General features: G+C 41.9%; 1 protein-coding gene across 1 annotated transcript in view; it reads right to left on the reverse strand.

The window, feature by feature from the left end:
- LOC123995685 (growth hormone-releasing hormone receptor-like) overlaps window positions 1-23,564 on the reverse strand; it is a 27,697-nt gene extending 4,133 nt beyond the window's left edge. The window contains 14 exon segments of the mRNA XM_046299350.1: window positions 49-90; window positions 2,347-2,476; window positions 3,209-3,300; window positions 9,998-10,067; window positions 12,237-12,297; window positions 13,203-13,356; window positions 13,597-13,729; window positions 17,268-17,365; window positions 19,404-19,462; window positions 19,465-19,500; window positions 19,598-19,615; window positions 19,618-19,704; window positions 23,008-23,116; window positions 23,550-23,564. Coding sequence (XP_046155306.1) covers window positions 49-90; window positions 2,347-2,476; window positions 3,209-3,300; window positions 9,998-10,067; window positions 12,237-12,297; window positions 13,203-13,356; window positions 13,597-13,729; window positions 17,268-17,365; window positions 19,404-19,462; window positions 19,465-19,500; window positions 19,598-19,615; window positions 19,618-19,704; window positions 23,008-23,116; window positions 23,550-23,564 — 1,104 coding nt within the window.

A 23,564-nucleotide genomic window follows, 5' to 3' on the forward strand; every position in this document is an offset into this window, starting at 1 on the left:
GAATGGTTGGTGTTTATTATTGTTGGAATGTCAGTGAAGGCTACTCACCTCTTGATTGAGAAAGCAGTAGAGGATAGCTACTATCAGCCCCTACAAGACAGAGGATATATCATCAATAACTCAATATTTATAGATTTTAAGTACCCAGATGTCCCTCAAAATTTAAGAGAAGTATAATTGTGAAGTATAATTGTTGCAAGTATAATTGTATATAAAGCCATAAAATGTATATTATATATTGCTGCACAGATTCAGCCATAGCGTCAACAGCTGAACGACCGCAAATATGTATTGTGCTTGTTAATGAGCTCGTTGTAAGCTATGCTAGTGTTGAACTAGTTGATGAGACTGGTTGTAATTCCCAACATAGTGCACTAGGGATCTGATCAAAAGTAGGGCCCTAAAATAGGGCGCCATTTGGGATGCAGGCACTGTCTAAACTCTCCTGCTTTTCCTGTCGCCTTTAGAACCTAAAGACGTGGCACGAATCAGTTTCTCACTCTTCCCATGAACAAAGCCTGTATTAGAGCTCATTTATGATAGGCAACTATGAGAAACAGGAATAAACTAACGGTTTATTTTTCTATATTTGATAAGTATAATTGTTGTCTTTATATGTTGTCTAGTACTGTCTTTTTGCTATCTAGGGCCATCTGCTGTGTTTCTCCCCAGTTGCCTACTTGTGGTGTGAACTGCTGACTGCTCATAACTTGCAGATCATTGTTGACACATTCACCAGAATCAACCGGCAGGGCAATTTGTGACTTGTTTTGGTAATCAGTGACTTTATTGTGGGGGAATGGTTTCTACTCTCTTAGGCAATCAGCAATTAGTACAGGGAGGTGTGCTCTCCACCTGTGCTTGGCAATTAGTAATTAGTGTTAGTTCTTCAGTCTCCCCTGGTTTCTCAGCGGCAGTTGTAAATGGCGGGTCGTGTCAGTCTCGTCGGAAAAACTAAGACCGTCGCCGAAACAAAGATGGTTCTGCAGAGATATAATGAAGGGAGGAGAGGGAGGCTACCCACCATTATCTCATTTGAATATCTTACAAAGTTATTTACAGATTCACATTTTGCTCTTTTGTAGCTTTTGGGGACATTTTTGGGGATGTTATCCAATTTTATTTGATCAGATTTTTATAAGTTATGTAAAAGGCCAACTGAAAAACGAATATGCTATGATTATCAGGCTTTACATAGCTTGAGAATTGTTCATGTAAGTAACTGCTCTTTTTTAATATTCTGATGCCTTTTTTACAGGCTGTAAAAGTGCTATCCATCCCAGGAATAATTTATGTAAATTAGATGTATATAAATATTCATTACATACGATGTACATGCCACAACACATTTTGAGGCAACATATCCACTTCATAAGACTGTGTCAGTGTTTTCTTTAGCCGGTAATGGCTGGCTATTGATCTATTAAAAATAAAAGCAGATGAATTAAATTGGCACCAGTCTATTGTCCAGGAGAAGAGGGGAAAGAAATCCATTGCGAAATAATGCATTTTAGCCTATTCATTGATTGAAATAGCAGTCGCTGTAGCGAGAGTGAAACGTGCCTCAATAAGACACATCAGTGCACAACAATTCTAAAAGCATTGGTGTGTAAAAATACTATTTTTTTCAAATGGTAAATTGAAACTCGCATAAGCAACTAGACGGACTTCACTCGCGGAGGGGGACATAGCAGATGTTCTCCGCTGGTGCCAATAAGAGGCTACTTTTCGCTCAATTAAATTGCACATTTTGCTTATTAAAAGATCGACTCTTTTCATTCTTATATTTACAGCAATAGTCATTTCGCTTTCCAAACTGTTTTTCTATTTGGTATTTGCCGAGCGCTCTGGCCAAATTGCAAGCCCTTTCCGACTGTAGGCTATGCGATCTAAAACAACCCGCAGCTTTAAAAAAAAAAATAAGCCAATGATCCTCTGTGGCCAAATCATGCTTTCTGGTGTAGTAGCCTATTTTGAATGATTATATTTGTTTATGGATAGAGGAGTAAGCTATTTAGGGAACTTCTAGCTTCCCTATCTTTATAGATGCCCCACCTATTTATTCTAACGTCTTCAAATTGCTCATCAGAATTCGGTTAGAATGCCGCATGCTGTTATATTTTGCGTTAAGATGAATTTCCATAAAGTAAATGTGACTGGAATTTTGAGCACAGTGAGTGGATGCCCCTCAGGTTGCCCAACCAATATGGATCCGGTACATTTCTTAAATGACCGGTAAATGTAAAGGCTTCCGGTCAAGTTTCCGGAGCCCACATTTTCCATCGGAAATCCTGGTGTGTGTGTGTGTGTGTGTGTGTGTGTGTGTGTGTGTGTGGATCAGAGTACCTGAAAGGACCCCATGCAGAGCTCGAACCAGAGGCGCACGCTAATATTGAAGTAGTCAGGTAGGAAGTTAAACACCATGTAGGGGGTCCCGAAGAGGGGGATGAGGAGCAGGGTTGACTTAGTCAGCCGTCTAGCAGAGAGGGAAGAGAAAATACGTTTGAGTAATAAGCTCTGGGGGATGTTCATGTTTATCAAATGAATTGGTCGCATACACACATTTAGCGGGTGTATAGCGAAATGTTGGAGTAACTGTGATTGTGTACAATAATGCATTTCAAAGTAATTTACGAGTGGGAAAATACTGGTATGATATTATAGATGTTCATGTCTTTTTTAAAGTCTACTTCACTGACCTTTGAGAATATAATAGGGCCTACATATGCATGAGGGCTTTTAGGGCTCTAGTCAATTACTCTGCACTGCCCTCCAATAAGGTATTCATCTACTAAGCCTCTTGAGTGGTGAAGTGGTGTAGGTTCCAGGTGGGTGAATTAGACCTTGCCCACATTGGAAGCATTCCATTACAAAAACATGTTTCCTTCAGCCCTTGACTACTCTCCTTCCTGGATATCAAGAGACTGGATAGGTAAGTAATGGGTAGATTTTCCACCATTGTTTTCACCTGTTAGTGCTCTCAGATTTGTGAGGGAAAGTTAAAGGTGGTGCAATGTGATCTCCCATTTATCTGTTGTAGACAGACATCATAATTGATGGAACAGTAGATATAATCTAGATTGTATCCTATAATTGTCTCTTCCTGTCTTTTCCAGACAGTAACTTCCCATTGGAACTGCCCAATCAAATCATCTCTCCCATATCGATCCATTCTTGTATCATCCAAAGGAAGAAAAAGAAACCTCACCTGTAGTTGTCGGAGTTATTGAACTGGATCAGACGAGGGTTCAGTTTCTGTATCAGGATTTTGATGATGTTCAGAAAGAGGATGAAATTGACCTGTTGATTTAATAAAAATTCTATCAATCATTTTATAAAGCCCTTTTTTTATCCACAGTGTCTGAGTGCTTTACAGTAACACAACATGAGTACAACTATAAAAAAAACTTGGAGACAATCTTCCCAAGGGGATTCAATGAAGTAAACTAAACAATATCCCTCCTTTTCTGAGTTGCAACTTGCATTGCCATGGCAACAGGAAAATCAATCTGTACTTGGTATGGATTCAGGACAATTTTCCCTGCCTAGAATTGACAGAGATCAATTGAGAAATATCAGAATAAAGCATTAACTTTCTTTAAAAGTAGGCAAAAAACAATCACAAGTTCCCTGTCACATAAGTAAGGGATAAGGCTATGCATTCTATGGAAAATAATGAGTGACATGGAACGTGTTCCACGACGCGCTAGCTGAGTGGAACCACAGAACAATGAGACGGATATTTCACTGGATGTATGAACGTGAAGCATCCGCTTGGCGTTTCCACTCACTACCAAATATGGTAGCGAGAGGAAGCCCATTGGCCGGCAGTGGGAGAAGATGGCGTGAGATGGATTTTGTCCGACATTCTGCACATTTTCTCATCAATGAAACATTTGATCTCAATACAGTTTTCTGTTCCCCAAACTAGAATCATATGAACAGAGTGGCACAGAGACTTTACCCAAACTAGAATCATATGAACAGAGTGGCACAGAGACTTTACCCAAACTTTACCCAAACTAGAATCATATGAACAGAGTGGCACAGAGACTTTACCCAAACTAGAATCATATGAACAGAGTGGCACAGAGACTTTACCCAAACTAGAATCATATGAACAGAGTGGCACAGAGACTTTACCCAAACTAGAATCATATGAACAGAGTGGACTAAGACTTTACCCAAACTAGAATCATATGAACAGAGTGGACTTTAAGACTTTGGCACCCAAACTAGAATCATATGAACAGAGTGGCACAGAGACTTTACCCAAACTAGAATCATATGAACAGAGTGGACTAAGACTTTACCCAAACTAGAATCATATGAACAGAGTGGACTAAGACTTTACCCAAACTAGAATCATATGAACAGAGTGGACTAAGACTTTACCCAAACTAGAATCATATGAACAGAGTGGCACAGAGACTTTACCCAAACTAGAATCATATGAACAGAGTGGACTAAGACTTTACCCAAACTAGAATCATATGAACAGAGTGGACTAAGACTTTACCCAAACTAGAATCATATGAACAGAGTGGCACAGAGACTTTACCCAAACTAGAATCATATGAACAGAGTGGCACAGAGACTTTACCCAAACTAGAATCATATGAACAGAGTGGACTAAGACTTTACCCAAACTAGAATCATATGAACAGAGTGGCACAGAGACTTTACCCAAACTAGAATCATATGAACAGAGTGGCACAGAGACTTTACCCAAACTAGAATCATATGAACAGAGTGGCACAGAGACTTTACCCAAACTAGAATCATATGAACAGAGTGGACTAAGACTTTACCCAAACTAGAATCATATGAACAGAGTGGCACAGAGACTTTACCCAAACTAGAATCATATGAACAGAGTGGACTAAGACTTTACCCAAACTAGAATCATATGAACAGAGTGGACTAAGACTTTACCCAAACTAGAATCATATGAACAGAGTGGACTAAGACTTTACCCAAACTAGAATCATATGAACAGAGTGGACTAAGACTTTACCCAAACTAGAATCATATGAACAGAGTGGCACAGAGACTTTACCCAAACTAGAATCATATGAACAGAGTGGACTAAGACTTTACCCAAACTAGAATCATATGAACAGAGTGGACTAAGACTTTACCCAAACTAGAATCATATGAACAGAGTGGACTAAGACTTTACCCAAACTAGAATCATATGAACAGAGTGGACTAAGACTTTACCCAAACTAGAATCATATGAACAGAGTGGCACAGAGACTTTACCCAAACTAGAATCATATGAACAGAGTGGCACAGAGACTTTACCCAAACTAGAATCATATGAACAGAGTGGCACAGAGACTTTACCCAAACTAGAATCATATGAACAGAGTGGACTAAGACTTTACCCAAACTAGAATCATATGAACAGAGTGGACTAAGACTTTACCCAAACTAGAATCATATGAACAGAGTGGCACAGAGACTTTACCCAAACTAGAATCATATGAACAGAGTGACACAGAGACTTTACCCAAACTAGAATCATATGAACAGAGTGGCCCAAACTAGAATCATATGAACAGAGTGGACTAAGACTTTACCCAAACTAGAATCATATGAACAGAGTGGCACAGAGACTTTACCCAAACTAGAATCATATGAACAGTGACACAGAGACTTTACCCAAACTAGAATCATATGAACAGAGTGGCACAGAGACTTTACCCAAACTAGAATCATATGAACAGAGTGGCACAGAGACTTTACCCAAACTAGAATCATATGAACAGAGTGGACTAAGACTTTACCCAAACTAGAATCATATGAACAGAGTGGACTAAGACTTTACCCAAACTAGAATCATATGAACAGAGTGGCACAGAGACTTTACCCAAACTAGAATCATATGAACAGAGTGACACAGAGACTTTACCCAAACTAGAATCATATGAACAGAGTGGACTAAGACTTTACCCAAACTAGAATCATATGAACAGAGTGGCACAGAGACTTTACCCAAACTAGAATCATATGAACAGAGTGACACAGAGACTTTACCCAAACTAGAATCATATGAACAGAGTGGACTAAGACTTTACCCAAACTAGAATCATATGAACAGAGTGGCACAGAGACTTTACCCAAACTAGAATCATATGAACAGTGACACAGAGACTTTACCCAAACTAGAATCATATGAACAGAGTGGCACAGAGACTTTACCCAAACTAGAATCATATGAACAGAGTGGACTAAGACTTTACCCAAACTAGAATCATATGAACAGAGTGGCACAGAGACTTTACCCAAACTAGAATCATATGAACAGAGTGGACTAAGACTTTACCCAAACTAGAATCATATGAACAGAGTGGCACAGAGACTTTACCCAAACTAGAATCATATGAACAGAGTGGACTAAGACTTTACCCAAACTAGAATCATATGAACAGAGTGGACTAAGACTTTACCCAAACTAGAATCATATGAACAGAGTGACACAGAGACTTTACCCAAACTAGAATCATATGAACAGAGTGACACAGAGACTTTACCCAAACTAGAATCATATGAACAGAGTGGCACAGAGACTTTACCCAAACTAGAATCATATGAACAGAGTGGCACAGAGACTTTACCCTTTGGGCTCTGCCCATCTTCTTGCTTGTTCTGCCCACTATGACTTGTGTTGCCATTGGAAACGACAGGCTGTGGGCTATTGGTTTAGTTATAAAAATCTTTGGTGGAACGAACCTTCCAAAGAGTTGCATTAGTTTTCAGAGAAAGCAAAGACACAAGTTGATTATCCTTTTTATACCGTGGCTATAATTTAACACATTTGCAGCAAGAAATGTCTTCAACCGCCACTGAAGTTGCCTTGGTAACCAAACAGACTTGCCAGTTTAGCTAACTTAACCATCAGTCCTAGCTTGCTATTATGACAATTTAATTCAACAATGCCTGTACTGTTTTCAATTTGACGTTTGCTTTCAAAAGCAGCTCAAACATAGAACATGTAAGAATGAACTATAGCCATTGAATTCTACCATGCTGACATACTGTACCATACGTTATTTAAGCAGTAAGGCCCGAGGAGGTGTGGTATATGGCCAATATACCACTGCTAAGGGTTGTTCTTGGGCACAACGGCAATCAGCATTCAGGGCTCGAACCCAGTTTAGGGAATTTATAGCAGCGTTCCAAGCCTTGGAATACTGATTGGAATACTGATTGCAGCGTTCCAAGCCTTGCTGTATTGATTCAGGGCTCGTTTATATACCAGCCCAGTTTATATAGGGAATACTGATTGGATGAGCAGCGTTCCAAGCCTTGCTGTATTGATTCAGGGCTCGAACCATTGGATGAGCAGCGTTCCAAGCCTTGCTGTAGTTTATATAGGGAATACTGATTGGATGAGCAGCGTTCCAAGCCTTGCTGTATTGATTCAGGGCTCGAACCACCCAGTTTATATAGGGAATACTGATTGGATGAGCAGCGTTTATATAGGGAATACTGATTGGATGAGCAGCGTTCAAGCCTTGCTGTATTGATTCAGGGCTCGAACCACCCAGTTTATATAGGGAATACTGATTGGATGAGCAGCGTTCCAAGCCTTGCTGTATTGAAAATGATTCCCAAATTATTACATAATGTCATGTTCATGTAGCTGTCTGAATCATCTTGTGTATTTATATCAACTCACATTATCCCCCCTTGCTTCCAGTCTAGTATTTAGTTTGGTAAAGCAGAGGTTAATATGAACCTTGAGGTCTGCCTGTCTGGAAACATTTCACTGTTGAATTTTGATCTCTGAAGAACATACATAATCTGGTCTGGGCACTGTTCACTCTAACTTTATCTGAGCCAGTTGAAATTATGCATCAACGTCATTATTATGGGACATGTCCAAGAAAATGGCAATAGATAAAATGATCAAACAAACTCAAATGCAGCTTGTGTAGTGTCATTGGGGGGCCCCGAGTGGCGCAGAGGTCCAAGGCACTGCATTGCAGTGCTAGAGGCGTCACTACAGACCCAGGTTTGATCCCGAGGCTGTATCACAACCGCAAGTAATCAGGAGTCCCATAGGGCAGCGCACAATTGGCCCAGCATCATCCGGTTTAGGACAGGGTTTGGCTGGGGTAGGCCATCATTGTAAATAAGAATGTTCTTAACTGACTTGCCTAGTTATATGAGGGGAAAAAACTGGTTCAATGTTTGACGTGAATGAGTTAGCTGAAGTTTGCTAATTAGCTAGCAAGTGACAAGAACGTTATTCAGCCTGCGTAGCCACCATTTTGTTTAGAATGGATGACCAGTTCTGTATCACAGTACAGAATACATTCCAGTATTCAAGATATAGCACTGCCTCATGTGCCTTATTGTTTAAAGTGGAACTGACTGTTTTAGCAACATGAAATATTGTTCAAATTGGTCTATTTACACCTCCAGGAAGAATGACACTTTTAAAAAAAACATTTGCTATATGGTGCACTCAATGTATTGTAGTTGAATAGCTAGCCTAGGCTACTGCTCAAATGTTGCTGTCATAGGCCTATTCATGGTGTTTTGTTGCAGGTTTAGTTTTTTAGTTATTCATTCTCAAGCTTTAACAAAAGACCAAAGCCAGACTACAACATTTTAGTAGCCTAGCTAGGACTGTGGCATGCGCCTGTACACTTTCCCTCCACTGTGTGCTGTAAATGGGACACACGAAAGCAGCACAATTGAATTTGAATACACTGATGCAAGCACATCAGGCTGTAATTACTAGATGACTCAACTGTTGACTCATTTATACTGTCCTATTCGGCCCGCAGGCCTTGTGTGTCCTATTCGGCCCGCAGGCCTTGTGTGTCCTATTCGGTCCGCAGGCCTTTAAAAAAAATATATATTTATTTTTACCTTTATTTAACCAGGCAAGTCAGTTAAGAACATATTCTTATTTTCAATGACGGCCTGGGAACAGTTCTGCACGACAGATTTGTACCTTGTCAGCTCGGGGGTTTGAACTCACAACCTTCCGGTTACTAGTCCAACGCTCTAACCACTAGGCTACGCTGCTGGCCTTGTGTGTCCTATTCGGCCCGCAGGCCTTGTGTGTCCTATTCGGCCCGCAGGCCTTGTGTGTCCTATTCGGCCCGCAGGCCTTGTGTGTCCTATTCGGCCCGCAGGCCTTGTGTGTCCTATTCGGCCCGCAGGCCTTGTGTGTCCTATTCGGCCCGCAGGCCTTGTGTGTCCTATTCGGCCCGCAGGCCTTGTGTGTCCTATTCGGCCCGCAGGCCTTGTGTGTCCTATTCGGCCCGCAGGCCTTGTGTGTCCTATTCGGCCCGCAGGCCTTGTGTGTCCTATTCGGTCCGCAGGCCTTGTGTGTCCTATTCGGTCCGCAGGCCTTGTGTGTCCTATTCGGCCCGCAGGCCTTGCGTGTGCGCTAGCCTATTAGCCACGTTATGACTTACCTTTGATCATTGCCCTTGCTAGTTTGATTGTATTGACATTCCCAGCCTTTAGTTACATCTGTCCGTTTCTGTTCAAAATATTGAGTCATTGAAACTGAACCAGTGCATCCTGAATGGAGACAGCAAACAATGTACCAGGACAGCTGTGATTTACAACCTGATATTTTTGGGACTACAAAGAAATGTATTGATGAATTATATTAATTATGCATTGAACTGCATCCATCTATTCTGCCAACAATGTCTTACTGTACGTCATGGAATTTGTGAAATATAACCTATTTTTATAACCTCTTAAAGTTGGTTTTGAGGCATAAACTGGGAATTATATATTTTTGACTGATATTATGATTGTTTGTTTGTTTAATATCTGCAAAGTAGTTAATGCTTTAAGTTCCTCTTTAAATAATGTGTACTCTAGAATGCCCTTCAAGCTAGTCAGAAAGGAGAATTGAACAATGACATGATATAAATGGCCTATAATGAGTAAGTATCTCCCTTTAAAATATGACACATGGTGTATGAATGACTGCACCCCTGTAGGGTCTACTCACCCCAATAGAAACAACAATTGGCCCTTTTACGATCCACCAATAGGGGGAGTCCTCATTGATGTCCCAGCATCTATAGGAGGAGATGCGAACGACCGGTCAGACAGAACTCTCTGGTGGGAGTAAGAGTCACTAGAGTCTTTCTCAGTGAATATTATAGTTCCATGTAAACACTGACGGTACAACCCTACTGAGAATAGCGAGTAGCACATTTTCCAGAGGAAAGAAAATGGCTTCAATTGAGGACAGGATCCGATTCGGGTTATCAGGTATACAGTGCATTCGGAAAGTATTCAGATCCCTTGACTTCTTCCACATTTTGTTACATTATAGCCTTATTCTAAAAGTTATTACATATATTTTTCACCCTCATAAATCTACACACAGTACAATACCCCATAATGACCAAGCAAAAACAGATGTAGACATTTTTGCAAATGTATTAAAAATAAACTTCACATTTACATAAGTATTCAGACCCTTTACTCAGTACTTTGTTGAAGCACCTTTGTTAGCAATTACAGCCTCGAGTCTTCTTGGGTATGACGCTAAGAGTTTGGCACACCTGTATCTGAAGACTTTCTACCATACTTCTCTGCAGATCCTCTCCAGCTCTGTCAGGTTAGATAGGGAGCGTTGCTGCACAGCTATTTACATGTTTCTTCAGAGATCAGGTTCAAGTCTGGCCTCTGGCTGAGACACTCAGGGACATTCAGAGACTTGTCCCGAAGCCAGTCCTGCATTGTCTTGGCTGTGTGCTTAGGGTTCTTGTCCTGTTGGAAGGTGAACCTTTGCCCCAAGTGGGCTGTCATGTGTCTTTTACTGTGGAGTGGCGCCCGTCTGGCAACTCTACCATAAAGGCCTGATTGGTGGAGTGCTGAAGAGATGGTTGTCCTTCTGCAAGGTTCTCCCATCTTCACAGAGGAACTCTGAAGCTCTGTCAGAGTGACCATCGGGTTGTTGGTCACGCCAAGGCCCTTCTCCCCGATTGCTCAGTTTACCCGGATCGCCAGCTCTAGGAAGAGTCTTTGTGGTTCCAAACTTCTTCCATTTAAGAATGATGAAGGCCACTGTGTTTTTGGGGACCTTCAATGCTGCAGAAATACTTTGGTACACCTACCCAGATCTGGTAGGGGTACCAACACAATCCTGTCTTTAATTGGAGGTGGACTCCAATTAAGTTGTAAAAACATTGCAAGGATGATTAATGGAAACAGGATGCACCTGAGCTCAATTTCAATTCTCATAGCAAAGGGTCTGAATACCTACAGTATGTAACCTCAGCAAAAAAAGAAACGTCCTCTCACTGTCAACTGCGTTTATTTTCAGCAAACTGAACATGTGTAAATATTTGTATAATCATAACAAGATTCAACAACTGAAACATAAACTGAACAAGTTCCACAGACATGTGACTATGTGAATAATGTGTCCCGTAACAAAGGGTGGGGGGTCAAAATAAATCAAAAGTAACAGTCGGTATCTGGTGTGGCCACCAGCTGCATTAAGTACTGCAGTGCATCTCCTCCTCATGGCCTGAACCAGATTTGCCCGTTCTTGCTGTGAGATGTTACCCCACTCTTCCACCAAGGCACCTTCAAGTTCGCGGACATTTCTGGGGGGAATGGCCCTTGCCCTCACCCTCCGATTCAACAGGTCCCAGGTCCCAGTGCTCAACGGGATTGAGATCCGGGCTCCTCGCTGGTCATAGCAGAACCGTAGAGAGCTTTTTATGTCTCTATTTTGGTTTGGTCAGGGTGTGATTTGGGTGGGCATTCTATGTTATTTTTTCTATGTTTTGTATTTCTTTGTTTTGGCCGGGTATGGTTCTCCATCAGGGACAGTTGACTATCATTGTTTCTGATTGGGAACCATACTTAGGTAGCTTTTTCCCATCGAGGTTTTGTGGATAGTTGTTTTCTGTTTAGTGTTTTGCACCTGACAGTACTGTTTCGGTTTTGTTTATTCACTTTGTCATTTTTGTTTCAGTGTTCTGTTTAATAAAAAGTCATGAACACTTACCACGCTGCGCTTTGGTCCGATTCCTCCTCTTCAGAAGACGACACCCGTTACAACCTGTTTTTGCTTTGTCATTATGGGGTATTTATTGTGTGGAGTTTGAGGAAAATAAATCATTTTCATCAATTTTAGAATAAGGTTGTAATGTAAAAATGTGAAGGGGTCTGAATACTTTCCAAATGCACTATACAGTACTGTGAGAGAATGACAGAGTAATACTCACTCAGTATCCTCAAAATACACCCTGGACCCAATCCATATGACTGTGAAGATGATGGGTACACCTAAAAAATGAAGGCCAAGAATCAACTTGAAAAGGAAACATGTTCATGTGAAATCATAATGTTAATGTAATGAGTGGAGGCAAATGTAAACGTTTGTGAAGATGGAATGTGCTGTTTGGCTGAACATGAGTGACATATAGTAATTATAGAAAATAAGATGCACATTTTGGACTAGTCGGTGGGATGTAACAATTATATGCTGAGATGTAGCACTTACTGAGTAATTATGGAGAACATAGAACTAAGTACTACTTGCAGTAGCTGGACAGGTTTTACTAGAACTTCTCGGTAACCTACTCCCCGTTCTGCTTCAGTTAAATACACCTGAATGTCTAAGGACCAAGCATTGAAATGGTAAAAGTAATGTATTTAAGCATTTCATTAACTGAGTGGGAAACACCTGCTGTTCACATCTCAGCAGAATGTGCATCATGATCTGATTGCGGGAGAAATGGTGGCAGAACTATTCATTATCAATCTCTTGATTCATATGCATATCAAGGAGGCACCCCATCGAAGAAAAAATATGTATCTCAGATGATTAATAACTGTAATAAGCATGCATCACTAGACAGCATAGGGGGGGGTATTATTAAACTCTTAATCCAATCCAAAATACCAGTGAGATTTGCCACAGGCCACTAAGTTTAACTTAGATTGTTCCATAATGAAAGTTTACTCCTGTCTAGAGAGTTATTTGTGCCATTTAAAAATAGTAAGCAAGTGATATTTTGTTTTGCACAGTTTGAGTTCATTTGAATTCATTTTAAAGCGCATAGTGGAATGAATATCAAACAGGATTTGAATAGTGACACACCACGAACCCAAGCCACATAAACAAATGGCTCTTAAATGAACTAAAGGAATTAGTACAGACAGACAGGGGCGAGGTGGAAAGTGCTTACCCCAGCCCAGCAGGCCAAAGCCCCAGAGGCAGCGACGGTAGTGGTGGAAGGAGGAGAGGAGCAGTGAGTTGAGGTAGAGGGCCTCAACCAGGAGCCAGAAGAAGTTAGTCATGACACAGTAGTGACAGAAGGCCACTGATGCCTTACAGGCTGCCTGGAGAGAGGGAAAACCAGGGAAGAGGTCATTGAGAAAGACAATCAGAGAGAGAGAGAGAGGGAAAACCAGGGAAGAGGTCATTGAGAAAGACAATCAGAGAGAGAGAGAGAGGGCATGGGAAGGAAGATTGAGAAAGAGAGGTAACAGTAGTGGGAAGTGGAAGGTGCAGTGGTTGATTTACGGTGGACAGGGTGCATTGGTTGATTTATGGTTAACAGGGTGCAGTGGTTGACTTACGGTGGAGAGGGTGCAGTGGTTGGTGTCGTCGCTGGCGAATAGTGTGGCGTCCTTGATGAACACAGCCACCGCCTTTAGCATGAAGGTGACAAACAGCTGGATGTGAATATAGTTCCTGGCACAGTGAAGCCTCCTGGGAAGAACCACAGAACACAGTCAGGACCAAGGACCGCAGGTTAAACACAAAGCAGGGTCAGGACCAAGGACCACAGGTTAAACACAAAGCAGGGTCAGGACCAAGGACCGCAGGGCAAACACAAAGCACGGTCAGGACGAAGGACCATAAGGCAAACGCAAAGCAGGGTCAGGACTAAGGACCGCAGGTTAAACACAAAGCACGGTCAGGACCAAGGACCGCAGGTTAAACAAAAAGCAGGGTCAGGACCAAGGACCGCAGGGCAAACACAAAGCACAGTCAGGACCAAGGACCACAGGGCAAACACAAAGCACGGTCAGGACCAAGGACCGCAGGTTAAACACAAAGCACGGTCAGGACCAAGGACCGCACACACAAAACACAGTCAGGGCAAAGGACCACACACACACAAAACACAGTCAGGACAAAGGACCACACACACACAAAACACAGTCAGGGCAAAGGACCGCACACACACACAACACCATCAGGACAATCTTCAACTTAAGCCTACTAGAAAGTGTGTGCCCTCAGGCCTGGAGGGAAGCAAAAGTTATTCCCCTACCTAAGAATAGGAAAGCCCCCTTTACTGGCTCAAATAGCCAACCAATCAGCCTGTTACCAACCCTTAGTAAAAATTGTGTTTGACCAGATAAAATGCTATTTTACAGTAAAGAAATTGACAAGACTTTCAGCACACTTATAGGGAAGGACATCCAACAAGAACAGCATGTACACAAATGACTGGCTGAGAGAAATTGATTATAAAATAATTGTGGGGGCTGTTTTGTTAGACTTCAGTGCGGCTTTTGACATTATAGATCATAGTCTGTTCCTGGAGAAACGTATGTATTATGGCTTTACACCCCTGCTTTATTGTGGATAAAGAGTTACCTGTCAAACAGAACACAGAGGGTGCTCTTTAATGGAAGCCTCTCATCCAGGTAGAATCAGGGATGCCCCAGGGCAGCTGTCTTTTGAAACTTTACTAACGACATGCCACTGGCTTTGAGTAAAGCCAGTGTGTGTATATATGCGGATGACTCAACGCTATACACATCTACTGTACCACAAGTGACTGAAATGACAGCAACACTTAACAGAGAGCTGCAGTTAGTTTCAGAATGCATGGCAAGGAATAAGTTAGTCTTAAATATTTCAAGAACTAAAAGCATTGTATTTGGCACATCATTCACTAAATAATATGGAAATTGAGCAAGTTGAGGTGACTAAACTGCTTGGAGTAACCCTGGATTGTAAACTGTCATGGTCAAAGCATATTGATACAACAGCAGCTAGGATGGGGAGAAGTCCGTCTATAATAAAGCGCTGCTCTACCTTCTTAACGGCACTATCAACAAGGCGGGTCCTACAGGCCCTAGTTTTGTCGCACCTTGACTACTGTTCAGTCATGGGGTCAGGTGCCACAAAGAGGAGCCATTGCAAATGGCTCAGAACAGATGGCAGTTCGATGAACACAGAGAGCTAACAAATCAAATCAAATGAAATAATAATAATATGCATGTCAATCTCTCCTGGCTCAAAGTTGAGGAGAGATTGACTTCATCACTACTTGTATTTGTGAGAGGTATTGACATGTTGAATGCACTGAGTTGTCTGTTTGAACTACTGGCGCACAGCCTGGACACCCATCCATACCCCACAAGACATGCCACAAGAGGCCTCTTCACAGTCCCCAAGTCCAGAAGAGGCCCACAGTACTACAGAGCCATGACTACATGGAACTCTATTCCAATCAAGTAACTCATGCCAGCAGTAAAATTAGATTTAAAAAACAGATAAATATACACCTTATGGAACAGCGGGGACTGCGAAGCAACACAAACACAGAAACATGCATACAAACACATGATAACATACACACATGGATTTTGTGTTGTAGATATGTGGTAGTAGAATGGAGGCCTGAGGGCACACATTTATGTTGTGAAATCTGTAATGATTTTATATTTAACCTTTATTTAACTGTTTACAATGATTACAATGATGGCCTACCCTAGCCAAACCCGGACGACGCTGGGCCAATTGTGCGCCGCCCTATGGGATTCACAATCACAGCCGGATGTGATACAGCCTGGATCTGAACCAGGGACTGTAGTGATGCCTCTTGCACTGAGATGCAGTGCCTTGGACCGCTGCGCCACTCGGAGCATGTATTGTAATGTTTTTAAAATGTATAACTGCCTTAATTTTGCTGGACTCCAGGAAGAGTTGCTGCTGCCTTGGCAACTGCTAATGGGCAACAGCTAATCCATAATAAATACAAATACAAAAGGACCACACACACACACACACACACACACACACACACACACACACACACACACACGCACGCACGCACGCACGCACGCACGCACGCACGCACGCACGCACGCACGCACGCACGCACACACGCACACACACACACACACACACACACACACACACACACACACACACACACACACACACACACACACACACCCCTGTCAGGACAACGGATTACACACACAACACCATCAGGACAAAGAACACACACCCACAACACCGTCAGGACAGAGGACACACACACAAAACATTGTTAGGACAACGGACCACACACACACACACGAAACACTGTCAGGACGAAGGACCACACTTCTCAACCAACAATTGAAAGACATTAAAATGAGGTCAAGGAGAATAGTACAACAATAGGGGAGCCTCAGGTTTAGAAACAATCATGTGTTGAGAAGAGACCCCCTTCACAAACACACCCCACAGAGCCCGAGGACAACAACACAAAATTATGTGTTGAGAAGAGACCCCTTCACAAACACACCCCACAGAGCCCGAGGACAACAACACAAAATCATGAGAACTAAAAAATCATAACTTGACACATTGGAAAAAAATAACAAAAAACAGAGCAAACTAGAATGCTATTTGGCCCTAAACAGAGAGTACACAGTGGCAGAAAACCTGACCTGTTGCCACAAGAAAAGGGCAACCAGTGAAGAACAAACACCATTGTAGATACAACCCATATTTATGCTTATTTATTTTCCACTGTGTTCTTTAACCATATGTACATTGTTACAACACTGTATATATATATATATATATATATATAATATGACATTTGTAATGTCTTTATTGTTTTGAAACTTCTGTATGTGTATTTATTTATTTTCCCTTTTGTACTTTAACTATTTGCACATAATATGACATTTGAATATCTTTATTCTTTTGGAAGTGTAATTTTTACTGTTAATTGTTTATTTCACTTTTGTTTATCTACTTCACTTGCTCTGGCAATGTTAACATATGATTCCCATGCCAGTAAAGCCCTTAAATTGAAATTGAATTGACAGAGAGAAAGAGAGAGAGATAGAGATAGAGTGCGTGCTGGCGTTAGCAGGTGTTTGTTACTGAGATCATAAATTATACCACTCGGCTTTAGTATGCCCTCCCCTCCAAATTCTAGCCATTCTTTTTCTTCACCCAACAACGACCTCAAAACAATCTCCTGTTGTGACCTTTGACCTCCTCCTACCTGAAGAGCAATAGGATCACCACGGCGATGAAGAGGAAGACCAGGGAGGTGCCGTAGCCGATGGTGTAGATCAGCTTGACAGTGGCAAAGTAGGAATCCTGCATAGTTTTCACATAGAGATCAGAACTCATATTCAGGCTCAGAGTAGTGGAACTGATCTAAGATCAGCGTGTCCATATACTTTTGTTCATTATGATCTAAAAACAAACAGATCTTATATCGGCACTCCCACTTGACACCAGGACCTGTACTAATGAAGCCTCTCAGAGTACGGGTGCTCATTTAGGACCAGTTCTCTATTTTAGATCATAATAAGTACAATTATATGAACAGGGGGACCTGATCCTAGATCAGCTTTGAGGCTCTGGGGTCATTCCATGTCATTTCAGCAAGCCATGACACCCACTCAGATTATTCTGAAATCGTTTCTGTAGTTAGAAACAGATAAGATAATTCCTGAAACACTATCCAGAGTAGTGATGCTGGACGGGCGGGCAGGTGCAGGCAGTGATCGGTTGAAAAGCATGCATTTAGTTTTACTTATATTTAACAGCAGGGGGCTGAGTCACTGGCTTGCTAGTGCTCTCCCATGCCGTCCCTTGACAGGAGTCAAGTCACTGACGTTACACCCCCCCAAAGAGTTAGTCTGTTTTATCTGGTGAAATTTTCCTGCCTTATCTGGTTTCTTGTGTGATCTTAAGCATGCTTCCACTAATTCTTCCATCTCTCTCTTCGCTCGCAGAGGACCTAGGCCCTAGGACCATGCCTCAGGACAACCTGGCCTGACAACTCCTGACTGTCCCCTTCCCCAGTCGACCTTTCTGCTGTTCTGCCTGCTGCTATGGAACCGGACCTGTTCATCGGACCTGTTCATCGGACCTGTTCACTGGACCTGTTCACTGGACCTGTTCACCGGACCTGTTCACCGGACCTGTTCATCGGACCTGTTCACCGGACCTGTTCACCGGACCTGTTCACCGGACCTGTTCATCGGACCTGCTACTTTATCCCGGAACTGATGTTTTAACCCTCCATCTCTCTCTGCCACATCTGCTGTCTCGCCCTCTGAATGCTCGGCTATGAAAAGCCAACTGACATTTACTCCTGAGGTGCTGACCTGTTACACCCTCTACAACCACTGTAATTATTATCTGACACTGCTGGTCATCTAGGAACGTTTGAACATCTTGAGGAACAGTCTAGTCTTAATTTACATGTACTCTTTTAATCTCCACAGGCACAGCGAGGTTCCTGCTTTCTAGTTTTTTTTTCCTAGCCACCGTGCGTCTACTGTATATCTGCATTGCTTGCTCTTTGTGGTTTTAGGCTAGGTTTACCTATAAGCACTTTGTGACATCTGTTGATGTAAGAAGGGCTTTTTAAATACATTTGATTGATTGAAAGTATTATGGAGCTGTTGCTTAGAGTATTGATACTTCAACCTTTGTAATGCACTCCCTTTGAACATGGTGATTTTCATCCCCCCCCTGTTCAGAGAAATTAGCCATTGAAGTCACTTGCAATCTTTACCATAAATTAGTGTGGAAGTACCAAGTGTTGCCCACTAGATGTCGCTGTTCCTGCTACTGCCACCACACCATTTTATCTATTTTTCTGGTCTCTTGTGTTTTATAAAATTGTCTTTGCAACTTTGGGTAGAAAACCAATTGCTCATGATGATAATATCAGTCCCATGACTTGAATGAGATTTCCAGCTATAGGTTTTTTTCACAACTGCCACCAGTTTGGCCCCAAAACATTTACAACATTGACATATTAAACACCATACTATTTATTTCACTATGAAACCCTGAAAACCAATGGTGTTCACTACATTGATGGTTTATATTTAGGATAATGTTTACAGCTTTATCATGGTTTTTACAATTTTTAAATAATCTTATTTGATGTTATATATATTTTACATGTGATGGGGCCACACAGAGGGACAGAGATAATAACAAACACTTGTAATAATTTTGTAATAAATACCCAAAAAGGCAACTAGATGTCATCGATAAATTCATATATTCCTTGAAAGTTACCAAAATTCTGGTTGTTTACTGGTAAATTTCCAGTAATATACTCTCCCTTCGCATCCCTACCCCTGAACCTTATCTCTAAACTCTCTTTCACCTCTGGAATGGGAACGTCGTCGCCCACACTACAGGCCGTGTGGTACGGGGGAAGGGGCGTGACCATCCGATGCTGGTGCAGTTTCTGCTGACTGACCCTGCTGAGGTAGAGGCCAAAGGTTATACAGTACTGTCACATACACATCAGTACATCTCCAACCACTATGTGAACTGATAAACAAATGTCATCTGCACCTGTGTTATTCCCCCAAAAGAGAAGACAGCAGGACAGGTTGTGTTGATCATCTCCCCAACTGCAGCATATGGCCAGCACACCACAGAGTCCCAGAACGGTAGACAACCTTCCAGAGAGAGAGAGAGAGAGAGAGAGAGATGATGATGTCTAGTCTACAGTACATTCATTCATAAAACTACTAATAACACACAAACAATTAGACGTTTTCATATCAAATCAAATCAAATCAAATTTATTTATATAGCCCTTCGTACATCAGCTGATATCTCAAAGTGCTGTACAGAAACCCAGCCTAAAACCCCAAACAGCAAACAATGCAGGTGTAAAAGCACGGTGGCTAGGAAAAACTCCCTAGAAAGGCCAAAACCTAGGAAGAAACCTAGAGAGGAGCCAGGCTATGTGGGGTGGCCAGTCCTCTTCTGGCTGTGCCGGAACCATATCTTTATTGAACACACCATGAAAACATTCACAGTGCAGGGTGGAAAAAGTATGTGAACCCTTGGAGGTGTTGGATGCAATGTGGTTGATACTTGCACTGGCCATCGGATAGGGGTGGAGTGATGGTGAAGACGATACCAAATGTTAGATTTTTTGGTTTGACCCTCCTTTGGCAGCAATAACCTCAACCAAACATTTCTGTAGTTGCGGATCAGACCTGCACAACGGTCAGGAGGAATTTTGGACCATTCCTCTTTACAAAACTGTTTCAGTTCAGCAATATTCTTGGGACGTTTGGTGTGAACGTCCTCTCTTGAGGTCATGCCACAGCATCTCAATCGGGTTGAGGTCAGGACTCTGACTGGGCCATTCCAGAAGGCGTATTTTATTCTGTTGAAGCCATTCTGTTGTTGATTTACTTCCGTGTTTTAGGTTGTTGTCCTGTTGCATCACTCAACTTCTGTTGAGCTTCAATTGGCGGGCGGATAGCCTAACATTCTCCTGCAAAATGTCTTGATAAACTTGGGAATTAATTTCTCTGTCGATGATTGCAAGCTGTCCAGGCCCTGAGGCAGCCCCAAATCCTGATGCTCCCTCCACCATACTTTACAGTTGGATGAGGTTTTGATGTTGGTGTGCTGTGCCCTTTTTTCTCCTCACATAGTGTTGTGAGTTCCTTCCAAACAACTCAACTGTAGTTTCATCTGTCCAGAGAATATTTTTCCAGTAGCTGTGGAACAATCAGGTGCACTTATACAAACTTCAGAAGTGCAGCAATGTTTTTTGGACAGCAGTGGCTTCTTCCGTGGTGTCCTCCCATGAACACCATTTTTGTTTAGTGTTTTACGTATCGTAGACTCGTCAACAGAGATGTTAGCATATTCCAGAGATTTCTGTTAGTCTAGGATTCATCTTAACCTCATTGAGCATTCTGCGCTGTGCCACTCAAGGACATTCAGAGACCTGTCCCGAAGCCACTCCGGCCTTGTCTTGTCTGTGTGCTTAGTGTCGTTGTCCTCATTGAAGGTGAACCTTCACCCCAGTCTGAGGTCCTGAGCGCTCTGGAGCAGGTTTTCATCAAGGATCTCTTTGCTCTATTCATCTTTCCCTGACTAGCCTCACAGTCCCTGCCGCTGAAAAACATCCCCACATCCCCCATGCTACCACCACCATGCTTAACCATAGGGATGGTGCCAGGTCTCCTCCAGACATGATGCTTGGCATTCAGGCCAAAGAGTTCAATCTTGATTCCATCAGACCAGAGAATCTCGTTTCTCATGGTCTGGAGACCTTTAGGTGACTTTTGGCAAACTCCAAGTGGGCTGTCATGTGCCTTTTACTGAGGAGTGGCTTCTGTCTGGCCACTCTACCATAAAGGCCTGATTGGTGGTGTGTTGCAGAGATAATTGTCCTTCTGGAAGGTTCTCCCATCGCCAAAGACGAATTCTGAATCTGTCAGATTGACCATTGGGTTCTTGGTCACTTCGACCTCATGGCTGGCTTGGTATTTGCGCTGACATGCACCGTTAATTGTGGGACCTTATATAAACAGGTGTGTGCCTTTCCAAATCATGTCCAATCAATTGAATATACCACAGGTGGACTCCCAAGTTGTAGAAACATCTCAAGGATGATCAATGGAAACATGATGCATCTGAGCTCAACTTTGAGTCTCATAGCAAAGGGTCTGAATTGTTATGTAAATCATGTATTTAATTTTTTTATTTTTTATACATTTGCAAAAATGTCTAAACACCTGTTTTTCTATTTATCATTGTGGGGTATTGTGTGTAGATTGATGATGGGGAAAAAAGTATTTTAATCCATTTTATAATAAGGCTGTAATGTAACAAAATGTGAAAAAAGGGAAGGGGTCTGAATACTTTATGAATGCAGTGTATATAGACCTTAAAGGAATAGCTCACCTCAACTATGCACTGTATATAGACCTTAAAGGGATAGCTCACCTCAACTATGCACTGTATATAGACCTTAAAGGGATAGCTCACCTCAACTATGCACTGTATATAGACCTTAAAGGGATAGCTCACCTCAACTATGCACTGTATATAGACCTTAAAGGGATAGCTCACCTCAACTATGCACTGTATATAGACCTTAAAGGGATAGCTCACCTCAACTATGCACTGTATATAGACCTTAAAGGGATAACCTCAACTATGCACTGTATATAGACCTTAAAGGAATAGCTCACCTCAACTATGCACTGTATATAGACCTTAAAGGGATAGCTCACCTCAACTATGCACTGTATATAGGCCTTAAAGGGATAGTTCACCTCAACTATGCACTGTAGCTGCTCTCTTTTGACATTTTATAATAGACTTACCACTTTTACACTAGAATTGTTTTGGAATCTGGTCTTTCAACAAACTATTGTCTATAAACCATTTATTCAATGCCCGACTCTCATGTTTATGTCACGCCTTGGTCATTGTATCTTGTGTTTTTGTTATATGTTTGGGTAGGCCAGGGTGTGACATGGGTTTATATGTTGTATTTCGTATTGGGGTTTGTATTAATTGGGAGTGTGTATTAGTAGGGGTGTGTCTAGTTAGGCTTGGCTGCCTGAGGCGATTCCTAATTGGAGTCAGCTGATTCTAGTTGTCTCGGATTGGGAACCGTATTTAGGTAGCTTGAGTGCGCGTTGTATTTCGTGGGTGATTGTACCTGTCTTTGTGTTAGTCACCAGATAGGCTGTATTAGTTTCTCTCCTTTGTTTTCGTATTTTCAGTTATTTCATGTACCGTATTTTCTTCATTAAAAGTCATGAGTAACCTACACGCTGCATTTCGGTCTGACTTTCTACAAACAACAGACGAAGATCATTACAGTTTACATGTGAACATACTATATATCATATCATGACTGACTATTCATTGAGATGAGCAGTAAACTGGAGAGTGAGAAAATGTAATGGCTCATTCTAAGACGATAGTGACACGGATACCTAGTGTACTGTGGTTGTTGTCATGCTCTGCGATGTATTGAAGACAATGCCGCTCCTCTCTCTCCAGCTGTAATATATACTCGCAGTCTGGGTGCAGACTGGACAGATCCTGGCAAGAGAGATGGGTCGGGGAGAGAAAGAGAAACAGAAAGTGAGGCAAATATTGAACCAAAAGTTGAAACCATAGAAACAAAACCAATTATTCTTCTCTTAAGTGTATGGAAGAACACTCACATCTCCCTCCAGAAACCCACCTGAATGGCGATTGAAGAAAGGAATGAATGTTATCTACTAGCTCAGACGTCTGCACATTTTATTATTCATTTTAAGTGCACCCAGATGAAATGACATTTTTTACATTTGAAGGTGGCTATTCCCAAGGAAAACAAGAACATAAAACACCTTGACATTGACAGAGTCTGTATCCCGAATGTCAGAGAAAGGAAAATGAACCAACAAGACCAACAGAACCCTGAACAGCTTCTATCCCCAAGCTATAAGACTGCTATAAATGGTTAGTTAAATAGTTGACCAATAGCTACCCGGACCATCTGCAT

Source organism: Oncorhynchus gorbuscha, linkage group LG02, assembly GCF_021184085.1.
Source record: "Oncorhynchus gorbuscha isolate QuinsamMale2020 ecotype Even-year linkage group LG02, OgorEven_v1.0, whole genome shotgun sequence".
Classification (NCBI taxonomy): domain Eukaryota; kingdom Metazoa; phylum Chordata; class Actinopteri; order Salmoniformes; family Salmonidae; genus Oncorhynchus; species Oncorhynchus gorbuscha.